The sequence below is a fragment of the Bombyx mori genome, chromosome 12 (genome assembly GCF_030269925.1).
Source record: "Bombyx mori chromosome 12, ASM3026992v2".
NCBI classification, from domain to species: domain Eukaryota; kingdom Metazoa; phylum Arthropoda; class Insecta; order Lepidoptera; family Bombycidae; genus Bombyx; species Bombyx mori.
This window is the reverse complement of record NC_085118.1, coordinates 8,790,658-8,802,739: the sequence shown is the minus strand read 5'-3', so window position 1 is coordinate 8,802,739 and position 12,082 is coordinate 8,790,658. Positions and strand designations below refer to the sequence as shown.

The following is a 12,082-nucleotide window of genomic DNA, read 5'->3' as shown; positions in this document are numbered from 1 at the left end:
AATACGTCCAATTATAAAGTCGCTCTGGTGTCAAACTGTTTTTACCAATATGATTAAAGTAAATATAATATAAATAAATAAATATAAATATTTACTAACAGTCGCGCCACGTTAACTTGTCCCGTGATAAGTTCGGAAAGAACTTGTGTTACAGGTACCAGATAACAGAAATAAATATAAGATTTTTATTATACACATACACATATTTAATATACATCCATAACCCTGGAAAAGACATTTATATTTATTATACAAATATCTTCCCTTGGCGGGATTCGAACCCGCGACCCCCTTCTGTAGTGACCATATCACTTACCACTACACCAGACGGCCGTCTATTATAATTACACAGGTTTTCATCGACAAGCCAAATTGTTTTGTTTTTAAACAAAAACGTTTGACCCGGTAACCTCATATTATATAGATCGAAGCAAGCATTACGTTGGAATTTTAAAACTTCCATTCCTTTGTAGCCTTAGGAGGGTATCGTAAAATTTGTTGGTCGTGTTAAATTTGTTGAAAATTTTGTCTCTTATAGAAATAATAATACTCATAGTGTACAGCGAATATATTATGTACTAGCTGTACCCGTCCGCTTCGCTGGGCATTTAAAATTAACATAATTATTTCTCACCCCCACAAAGTTTCTCATCATTAACGCTCACGCAACTAACTGGCGTGGGGAGTCCAACACTCATATAAATATTAGTCTATCCATTCAGTACATGTATTTTCTACATGGATACCAAGTTTCAAGTCAATCGGATACATGGTTCAGTAGTTATAACGGAACATCCGTAAAAACCACTGTAGATTTATATATTAGTAGAGATTAAAATATAAACGTCACCGACATTCCGAGATGTTTATGCAATACTAGTGCAATAAAAATAACAATTCAAAGTACCTATACTAAGTATGAGATGTTTATCTAGAATGTTTTAAAGACGATTTTAAGTATTTTACAAAATTGCCTTTTTGCATTAAACCAAGCATTAGCTCCAGTCTCAATCTACCTAATGGGATATCGGAAACTAATTTTACTAATTTTATTTCTTCGAATACCTTCAGTGTAGTTGTATTTTCGCTTAGTAAAGGCATTGGAGCGCTGATGTAAATACTAGTATTCATTTGGTTAAGCTTCCGTTTTACTCGCTATAATTAAAAAAAAAAAATTTGAATTAACACAGCAAAAAAAGCTTCTACTGCAAGTTATCTTTATTACATGTATTGATATAATTTGGACAAGAGAAAGCCATGTGCTTCTCGCCGATCCTTCTCAGTGTCAAAGTTATGGCGATTTAAATTTCTAAGCTGCAGAACGTGTATTTGAATATGGATATATTCTAGTCGATAGCGACACAAAATTAAATATGAAGATATATATTATTTGTCTCAAACTCTTTATTATAATTACTCTCAGACTACATTTTATGAGGATAACTCAGAACTTTAAAAAAAACTTGGAATCTTTTTGTAAAAGTTGAAATAACAGCTTATTTTCGTTTGATGTGAATGCACAAGACTAAAGGCTAAAAATAACCATGTACTGAATGTGCAAAACGCACTGTAACGGATGCATAAACCGTTACTCAATTAAAGCACGTCTGAGAACTTTCTAGACTTCTTGTTCGTTCAGCTTAAGGTTGCCATTTTGGAAATTTTAAACCCAAGATTTGAGAATAATTCGAACCAATATCAAATGCAATCTTTATATACTGTTTAATTAAATTCCATGTGAAACAATGCTTAAGAAATTGCTATTTTTTGTTCTTTTCAACAAATTTCTTTCTCTACTCTATTATATTTTTCAATTCTACAAATATTGAGGATATATGTGGTTGAGTAAAGAAAAAACTCAGAAATATGCTTTAAAAACCCATCCCGCTGCTGACTAGAGAGTCAGACATTCATATATAGTCATATATATCAAATAAAAGAAAACTATCAACGACTATCAAAACAGTATATATTATATCATCGGAAAAATGTGGGCTGGCAACATTCATCCAGTTATTTCGCCGCGTCGCGTCGTGAAATGCATCGATATTTAAATGTGATCATGAAGCAGGTATTGACCCCTTAAATAAACTCTTTATGCAGAACACATATGGTTATGTAACGTCGAGATTTGAATACCCAATTAGGTTAATAAAAATTTAACGGGCATCTTTTTTTTAAACTTGACATTATAGACAACCAAAAAGAAAACACGGTAACAAAACAATTGCCGTTTTTCTTTATAACTAGAGGTCCCGGAGTAGTCGAAATTCGACTATAATTAATTGGAATTGTAAGTTTGTACACTATTATGATTTTATTTTATTCTTCTATAATCACAAATTTCGCCAAAACTACACTATAAAAATATTAACAAAGACAAACAATATTTAATCTATTCTCAATTTCACAACAGACGTCAAGAACAAAAGTTTGACAATAAATAGTATGCATGCGTGTGTGCGTCAAATCCTTGGTATGTAGTGTATGTAATGTTTTCTTTATTGATTTAATGTATCTTTTATGCATTATTTAAAAAAAATATTAGCATTGTGCTCTTCTTCTCTATATTCTCTATAAGTGTGGAAAATTTCATACTCCTCCGTCCGCGCAATTTTCGTAAAAAGGGATATAAAGTTTTTGCTTCACGTATTAATATATAGATGTAATAAAACGTTGTAAAATATGAACGGAACCGCATTTATTTTAATGCCGAACTAAGATAAAATGTATTATGGTATTGGTAATTTATAGCTTACTTTTATTTTTATTACAACTGTTTTTCTCAGTTAAACAATATTGGATTGTGAAATTCTGGCCGAAAGTGTTTAGTATTACGGAGCTTATTTTGATGCTTAAATTATTAGTCTAATCAGTTGATATTAATATAATTGATACTATGTTTCTAATGAAGACAAAATCGTTTTAAAAAAAAGGTAGTAGATTTTCAATTCTAAACCGAGTTTTTCAGTTTGGAGAAGCTTATTTTTTGAGAATACTACCATCTGTTGGATGAAATCTGCAACACTGTCATGTTGCTACTGGGTGAAAACAACTGTGAAACAGATGGCAGTTTTACTTCAATCGTAGCGTAATTCAAATGAAAAGTAGGTAGGTATCTTAATTACAATATTTTTCTTTAGTTTTTCTTTTTTTTTTTTTAGATGGGTGGACGAGCTCACAGCCCGCCTGGTGTTAAGTGGTTACCGGAGCCCATAGACATCTACAACGTACATGCGCTACCCAACTTGAGATATAAGTTCTAAGGTCTCAAGTAATTCAAGTATAATTACAGCGGCTACCCCACCCTTCAAACCGAAACGCATTACTGCTTCACGGCAGAAATAGACGAGGTTCCTACCACCAGTAATTACGCAAATTATAATTTTGCGGGTTTGATTTTTATTACACTATTTTATTCCTTCACCGTGGAAGGCAATCGTGAACATTTGTTAAGTACGTATTTCATTTGAATTTTTTTTATCAGTCCGCGGGATTCGAACATCCGTGCATCGCTAGATATGAATGCACCGAACACCTTAACCTTTAGGCCATGATGACTTCGCACTTTCGAATTTCGCACGTTTTAGGGTCTATTGACTCCCATAACTACTTAAGTAGAGCCGTGGAATTATCTGTCAAGTCAAGGACGTAAAAGGTTTCGATGTCAGTGTTTAATTATGTACTAGACGATGATCGAGCTTTGCGCGGTTTTTTTTTTTGATAACGCCATCTTGTTGTGTATTTAAAGCGGTTAGTTGCCCTTAATTAAGAAAAATACTATTATTATTCGCCAATAGATGTCGGGAAGAGTCATAAAGTTGATTATCGATAAATTTTCTGAAAATAAATCGTAGCTAGATAGATTTATCGCCCCCGAAATCCCCTGTATATAAAATTTTATGAAAATCGTTGGAACCATAGGAAGGTATAAGATTTAACAGAAAGCTATTCGTGTCGTTCCATGTCGATTAGAAATAAATGTCATTGAACGTCAATTTAATCGTTCTTCGCTTGTTGATTTGTATCAAAATATTGTCAATAATAATCTATATATTAATACGGGAAGCAAAAATTTTATATACCTTTTTAGGAAAATTGCGCGGACGGAGGAGTATGACATTTTCCACACTTATAGAGAATATAGAGAAGAAGTGCACAATGCTAATATTTTTTTAAAATAATGCATAAAAGATACATTAAATCAATAAAAAAAACATTACACACACTACATACCATGTATTTGACGCACACACGCTTGCATACTAGTTATTGTCAAACTTTTGTTCTTGACGTCTGCTGTCAAATTGAGAATAGATTAAATATTGTTTGTCTTTGTTAATATTTTTATAGTATAGTCTTGGCGAAATTTGTGATTAAAGAAGTATAAAATACAATCACAATAGTGTACAAACTTACAATTCCAATTAATTATAGTCGAATTTCGACTACTGCGGGACCTCTAGTTATTGTAAATGAATGTTTCTCTAGCCACTTTACGTATTATGCATTCAAACCTTTAAATTGTCGAAAGCAATTTTCTTGTCAGTACAATTTCCCGTGAATGTTTCTTGACAGTTTTAAGTAATGAAAAGCTATTCATTGAGTGCATGGTAATGGTTGTTGAAGGATCGTTGCGATGAACATCCTCGGTTTAAATATCATATCATTTCTTTGTTCGTTAGACATTTCTTCAGTAATCGAAGTATTTAAGTGTAAACATGTTAGAGACGTTATCGTATTTCACTGTTTTAAAGAAAATCAATTAATACTACCGCAACGAATGTTTCATTTTAATAATTTTCGTACAGTGTTTGTGTTCATCTCCAATAATATTTCCTGGGAATTACCAAATTCGTATCCAAAAATTGGAGTTTTAATCAACACGTCTTGTGATGGTTGGGAGAAGTTTCAAGAGTTTCAGAACTCACACACGTGGGTTTATTACACAGATAATCTCACCTCGACAATCACAGCTTTATCTACATTTCCTATTGAAATTAATAGCGATGTCACAGTCGTATATAAAGAGAACAGCGCGTATCAAGTATTCGATACTTACAACACAGGAAGAAAAAATAATGGCGTTTTCAATGTTAACTATATCGGTCATATAAATCCTGGTTTGCAAACAAACTTAAAATTTACTACAAGAAACTTAAATGGAGTCACATTAAAATCTACAGTGGTGATTTTGAAAAAAGTGCAATATGAATCTTTTGAGGAATATTTACGAAAGACAGAACAAACTGGATTGGACTCAGTGCATAAACATAAATTCTTTCAACTGTTGCAATATATTAGCGAAATGTACAATATTACGTAAGAGAATTAAGGCTTCAGTTTACTTCTTTTATTTCCCTTTCCTATTGATTGGTAGTCTAGGGTGCTACTCTAACTATGCCCGGACGGCAGATGAGCTCACGGGCTTAACCTGAGAGAATTTGCTTATTAGCTCAATTTGTAGTTTCAATTTCAAAGATGAGACTTAAATCTCAGCTCTCAATGTAGGCAACTAACCTTCTAATATATATATATAATTTTTAATTGAAATGTAATAACCACAAAAATAACTTTTTTTATTTTTTTGTTTATTGCTTAGATTGGTGGACGAGCTCACAGCCCACCTAGTGTTAAGTGGTTACTGGAGCCCATATACATCTCCGACGTAAATGCGCCGCCCACCTTGAGATATAAGTTCTTAGGGCTGAAGTATAATTACAGCGGCTACCCCACCCTTCAAACCGAAACGCATTACTGCTTCACGGCAGAAATAGGTAGGGTGGTGGTACCTACACGTGCAGACTCACAAGAGTTCCTACCACCAGTAAAAAATTTCGCTTTAGTAATAACATGCTATACACTATTTTCACATTTTGATTTATTTTGCGTTTTAGCTATGATCTAATAAGGACAAATACTTGGGGTTATGCACACGACGGAAGAATTGATGGCATGGTTGGAAGTCTGCAGCGTCACGAGGCTGATGTCGGCGGTTCGCCTATATTTTTTAAAACCGACAGAGCTTACGTTGTTGACTATGTTGCTGAAACTTGGCCGTCAAAGTAATCTTCAATGTTTGTTCCACAATCATATTTAATTAATGAAACAAACAAATTTTTCAATTGAATTGTACGATTTCAGACAGAGCTTCATTTTTCGTCACCCAAAGCATCCGACCGGTGTTCATACTGTTTATTCCAGACCACTAAGTAACTCAGTTTGGTATTGTGTAATAGCGTTTTTATTTGTAACTGCTTCGACAGTTTTCTTTATGCTTAAATTTAACATCGACGAGATAGAACGCGCCGAAACATCTCAAAGTCTTGCATTTTTATTTGCTTGGAGCGCGATCTGTCAACAAGGTGAGGTGATATAATTTTATGTGAAATACTAGCGACCTGCCCTCGCTTCGCTTCGGAAACATTAAATTTTATTATTGATAGGAGAGTCCTGCCATGTTGCGCGCGGTACGACAATAACTGCGGGTGACGCCGCGGGGCGAAGCTAGTCTAAAAAAAGCCTAAGTTACTCCTTATAACATCAGCTACCTATTAGTGAAAGTCTCATCAAAATCGGTCTAGCCGTTCCAGAGATTAGCCGGAACAAACAGAGAGACAGACAAAAATTGTAAAAAAATGTTATTTTGGTGTATGTACCGTATAAATATTCATAATATGCATGTAGTAAAAAGCGGTTATTTCAATATTACACACAGACACTCTAATTATATTTATACGTATAGATAATATTATATCGGAATCGCATCGGAGTAAGCCATTTTATTTTCCAGGTATGTCACTCAGACGTAATTCTTTGGCACTAAAAGTTGTCGTTTTCGTTACTTTCGTGTGCTCCATAACATTGTATCAGTACTATAATGCAACTGTAGTTTCAACATTGCTCAAGGAATCTCCGATAACTATACGGACTTTGAAGGATTTACTGCAGAGCGATTTGAAAGTAGGAGTCGAAGATGTCGCCTACGTTAAAGATTATTTTGCGGTTAGTATGTATGTATAAGGAACCTGAAAGTGAAACTGAAACGCTTTTATTAGCTTGACCTGTATCTATTTATCTATGTAACACATCTTTTCTGAATTCGAGACGTCTGATTATCTGGAAAAATTATCATACGTGTCAACGACGAATGGCAATACAATATTTTTATTACTTTGGCCTAATGTAAACAGGATCTGTAGAATAAAAAAAAATTAGTTCTAGTTCGGCTTGCCAATAATACTTTTGATTTTTAAACTATGCAAAATCAATTTAGATTTATATTGTCTCAAACCTTTCATGTTTACTTTTGGTATACATCATCTGATGGACAAGAAACCTTAAAATAAATTCGCCTCAAAAACGATCAAGTACACAGTGAAGAGGCTTTGACTTAGGCCATTTCTATTTAATAATAAGGACTACTGTAGTAGTGTTACTAGTTAGTTATAAGGTTTACTGTAATAATGATATTTTCAAGTTGTTTCCCTACTGGACTCTACTATCTCCTTAGTGCCTATATTGATTACTAATGATAGGGCGTGTCGTTAGCTCGCACGGTTGAGCACCGCGGCCTTGCCTATTTCTCTTTTCTTGGCCTTGAAAAGCAATCATGGATATTATAGATTCTGCGAAGCACGGCTCTTGCTAGGGTTCGTGTTAGCAATATCGTCAGGCTTGAGATCCCTTAGGTTAACCACCTACTAGTAAATTAAGATAGCGTAACCTTATGATCTCTCTAGACCAGTGATTCTCAACCTTTTTTTGTTGCGGCACATATTTAACGATTTCAAAATTTGGCGGCACACAAAAAAAAAAATTATTTACTTACTACAACACATTGCATAAATAGTTTATCAAAAATTTTTAATATACGAAATAAACTAAAATATACTATAAATATTTTTTTGTGGATTTCAATATATATTCACGTTTAAAATATTTTTCTTTTAAAATGATATAATTTAATAATATTAACATTATTATATATTCGCAAAATTTGGCGGCACACTTTTGAAATTTGGCGGCACACAAAAGTGCCGCGGAACAGTGGTTGAGAATCACTGCTCTAGACCATCAGCTTAGGTAGAAAAAAAATGGATTTGAAATTTAAATGATGGCATAGATTTCTCACGATGCTTTGATGCAATCGGGATTTCTTTCTAATCTACAGTAAACACTTTCCCTTCAATGGGTGTTTGTTGTGACTAAAAAGTATTTATGCAAATAAAATTTATTATTACTTTCTTTAAATTTTAGCACACAAAAGATCCGATTGCTATTACAATGTATGAGAAGAAGATCGTCACAGGTAACAATCGTAACTTCTTTGACCCGGAGTACGGCATGTCTTTGGTGAAAAAAGGAGGCTATGCTTTCCACGTGGACACAGTTTATTCATACGGTATCATGAAGAAAACATTCACCGAGAGGGAGATATGTGAGATTCACGACGTAACTATGTATCCACCTCAAAAAATGGGTGCTGTATTGAAAAAAAATTCTCCGTACCGGAATTATTTTGCAATCGGGTAAAAATATATATAGAAAACATATTATTCCTGAATTAATTTATAAGGAAACTTTGGTTGAATTTATTTTTGAATCGCTTCGATAAAATACTTGACATTTTCGTATTTAAAAATGGAATATTGGTATTGAAATATTTGTAATTGAAAATTGGACTACTGGTAGTAGGACCTCTTGTGAGTCCGCACAGGTAGGTACCACCACCCTGCCTATTTCTGCCGTGAAGCAGTAATGCGTTTCGGTTTGAAGGGTGGGGTAGCCGTTGTAATTATACTTCAGTCCTAAGAACTTATATCTCAAGGTGGGCGGCGCATTTACGTCGGATATGTATATGGGCTCCGGTAACCACTTAATACTAGGTGGGCTGTGAGCTCGACCACCCATCTATGCAATAAAAAATAAAATAAAAAAGACATATTAAAAGGCAAAAGGCATATTAAAAGGCAAAAGGCATATTAAAAGGCAAAGGTAAGCCTGCACGGGTAGGTAGCATAATCCTGCCTATATCAACCTCAAAGCAGTCGTGAATTCCGGTTCGAATTATGGGGTAGGCGTTATATAATGCAGTTAGTATTTCGGCCTCATGTAATATATATATATATAGGTGGCTGGCGGCATTAATGTTGTTATGTCTATGGGCTCCCGTAAATAAGTGTTTTTTGCGCTAATACAACTCTTAACCCAAAAACAAGAACTTGAAGCACTAGTCGCTTTTAAGCTTAAATATATCTTTGTTATTTATTTATTTTCGAATAAATGTGGTTTCTTAGTCTTATTTACCTCTACCGCCGCCGCTTTTGAATATATTCACTAGTTAAAAATAAACAATGAAAAATATTTACATTTTTCTTAACCATAGAATTCGCCGGCTATGGGAAACGGGGTTGATGCAGAGGATGAAACACATATGGGACGAACCGAAGCCGCCCTGCGTGCGGACCCAGGACAGCAGCATTTTCTCTGTCTCTATATTAGAATTTTCTACGCCGCTTTTTATTGTTGTGTTTGGCGTGATTGCATCTGTAGTGGTATTGTTGTGTGAAACATTATTTGACACTCTTTTTAATATGAGATGAAAGTATTATAGCTAGTTAAATTTTATGTTATTGGTCACGGTACACGTTGTGCAAAAAATGTAATTAGGCTTTTGATTGTAAAACTTATTAAGAATTCGGTTCGGTTAATTTATTTTTGGGATTTTTTTTAAGAGTATATGTACTTACTTTGCGTTATAAGTCTTCATTCTTTCATAAGATTATGTTACGAGTTTGGGTATTTTAAAATTAATTCAATACAATGTGTGCAAAATGATCGCAAAGTAGTTGTGTGCTTTATTTTTATCTTTGATTATTCTGAGTATCTCAAGACACAATTACGATAAAAAATATATTTAACAATTCCCTTTCAACAAACAAAAAATCGACCAATTTATAAAGTACCTACGCTGGATAGAGTGGTAAAAGATCATCCCACCCAAATTTAGATATGGGATTTACTTCAATCTACACGAATTGTTTGGGTTTGTTTGTTACATGGTATTCGGGATAATTTACTGTGAAACAATATAAGCTTACGACGTTAAATATTAATTAAAAGCTACCTGTTCGCAAAAAGGGTGGATGTTGTACAATCGTAAATGATTAATTTAAGCCGTGAAGTTCCTACTCAGGAGTTTGTAAATATATACGAATATCCTATCTACATTAATAAAACTGTGTGCTTACATCCTCGTTTATTAGTCTTTAATGCATACATATATGGAATATATACTCTCGAATTGCGGAATGATATTTATTAAGCTTAGAAAAATATAACTTTTGATCTGGAACGTTCCGACCATTGCTCGGAACGGCTCAATGAAAGATCGTTTGTGTGTCGTTTCTTATAAAATAGAAATCAGCGGCGTAAATAAATATAAAAAAACACCCTCATAATGTCACCCAAAGGAGTAGATACTTTGAAGGATAATATTTAATTGACGTTTTTATTTTTTTTGCAATTTTTTTCCACTATAATTTTAATAATCAATTCTTTATAGTTACGAAAAATTTAAAAACAGCAGTAAAAGTAGAAGTGAAAGTCTTTGGTTGTAACTTTTAATTTTTTATTAGTGACGTTAGCCGTTCAAAATAATGAAAAATAAATAGGTCAATGATGCCCTAGGAATGATTTCGGAAAAAAACGCCTTACACAAAGTTCAAATAAAACCCCAGCTTGGAATCGACTTTCATAAAATCTCCGAATTAATTAAAATATTTCTTAGGGGTTGAAGAAAGTTTGTAATTTAATAAGAAGCCTTTTAAAACCGTACCTCAGGTAGTTCCGTAAAGATTATATTTATGATTTATATAGCTTCACATTAAAAAAAAGCTTATGGCTAATGGCTTTATTTTTAAAGAAAATAATATAACATAAAATCCTAATAGTTCATAACAGTTAATAAATAAACGGTAGTTCAATTTAAAACAAAATTATATGAAAGTCAGCATTTGCTATCTATACGTCTAGTCATAATAAAATTGGAATAAATAAAAAAAATGTTATGTATTACGAAATTTTCCTCCAACATGGCGCATGAAGCGCATAAGGAATGGCTTGCCATGGCTTGATATAGCTGGCCACTTCTCGCGTGCTTCATGCGGTGGTAGGGTTTGTAAAATGCAACGACTCATTTTACAGGTACCCATAGCTTAGAAGATATTCCGTTGTATTCGCCGTATTAAATGAAGCAACTATGTCCGTCCTGAAATCTTAAAGAAATATAACAGACTATTACTAAGTAAATAGGCACCTCACATACGTTTACGACTACATCGTGCAATAAAAATCAAAACCTTTTAATGAATTATAGAATTTGTGTAATTACTGATTTTAGGGCGTTTTGTGAATCTGCACGAGTAAATACTAAATTAATCTCTAATTCTCACGATAGTTGTGCATAGTAGTTAGAAGGTTAAGAACAACCTTAATTATAATATAATTGGGGCATCGAACTCATATCTAATCATAGGTTTCATTCTGCATTCTCTTTATAACTTTGAGTGTTCTGATTAGCTAATATTATAAGAGTCGGCCTGATTGTTTGTCTATATCGAAAAATGAAAAGCTTAATCCAAAAAGTACGATCTAATTCAAGTATATGATTATGAGCCGGTAATGTATCTAATAAAGTACAATGAAATAAAAAAAAACATACTGCCAGTTGTGACACGCATTAAGTCGTAGTGAGTTTCAACGCACGTACTCTGGTACGTGATCGTCCAGGGTTCCCGCTTTGGCCCATTTCCGCGGCGCGAAGTGCAATTAGGAACTTATCGTCAGAGATACAGAGGCAACTTGGCACTTAGGAGCAGCCGAATATCCATTACGAGAGGAGAAACGACATACAACCTTTAAGCGCTTAACAACGTTACATTATGCGAAGCTCCCTCTGAAATACGTTAAAGGCTTTTTTGTATTCAAAACTGTGCCGAGTGGGTTTCCTGTCTGAGTCGTTTGTATGCATTGAAAAGAAATTATCTTCGGCACTTAAATTTAAGGTTCATGTAAGCGA

At 33.7% G+C, this 12,082-nt stretch overlaps 1 protein-coding gene across 1 annotated transcript; it reads left to right on the top strand.

Annotated features, from left to right (window-relative positions):
* The first annotated feature begins 4,533 nt into the window (after positions 1–4,533).
* Positions 4,534–10,259, top strand: LOC101747081 (ionotropic receptor 75a). The gene is made up of 6 exons (XM_021350175.3): positions 4,534–5,322; positions 5,898–6,065; positions 6,145–6,365; positions 6,794–7,005; positions 8,260–8,531; positions 9,389–10,259. Exons 1-6 carry the CDS (start codon positions 4,640–4,642, stop codon positions 9,603–9,605), a joined length of 1,773 nt encoding a protein of 590 aa, XP_021205850.1. The 5' UTR covers positions 4,534–4,639; the 3' UTR covers positions 9,606–10,259.
* The last annotated feature ends 1,823 nt before the right edge of the window (positions 10,260–12,082 follow it).

Excerpts from the sequence above, each read along its gene's own strand:
- LOC101747081 (XM_021350175.3), top strand. The coding sequence starts at position 4,640 with ATGAACATCCTCGGTTTAAATATCATATCATTTCTTTGTTCGTTAGAC. Across the intron at positions 6,066-6,144 it reads GCTGAAACTTGGCCGTCAAA|ACAGAGCTTCATTTTTCGTC; the intron begins GTAATCTTCAAT and ends GTACGATTTCAG. Across the intron at positions 7,006-8,259 it reads ACGTTAAAGATTATTTTGCG|CACACAAAAGATCCGATTGC; the intron begins GTTAGTATGTAT and ends TTTAAATTTTAG.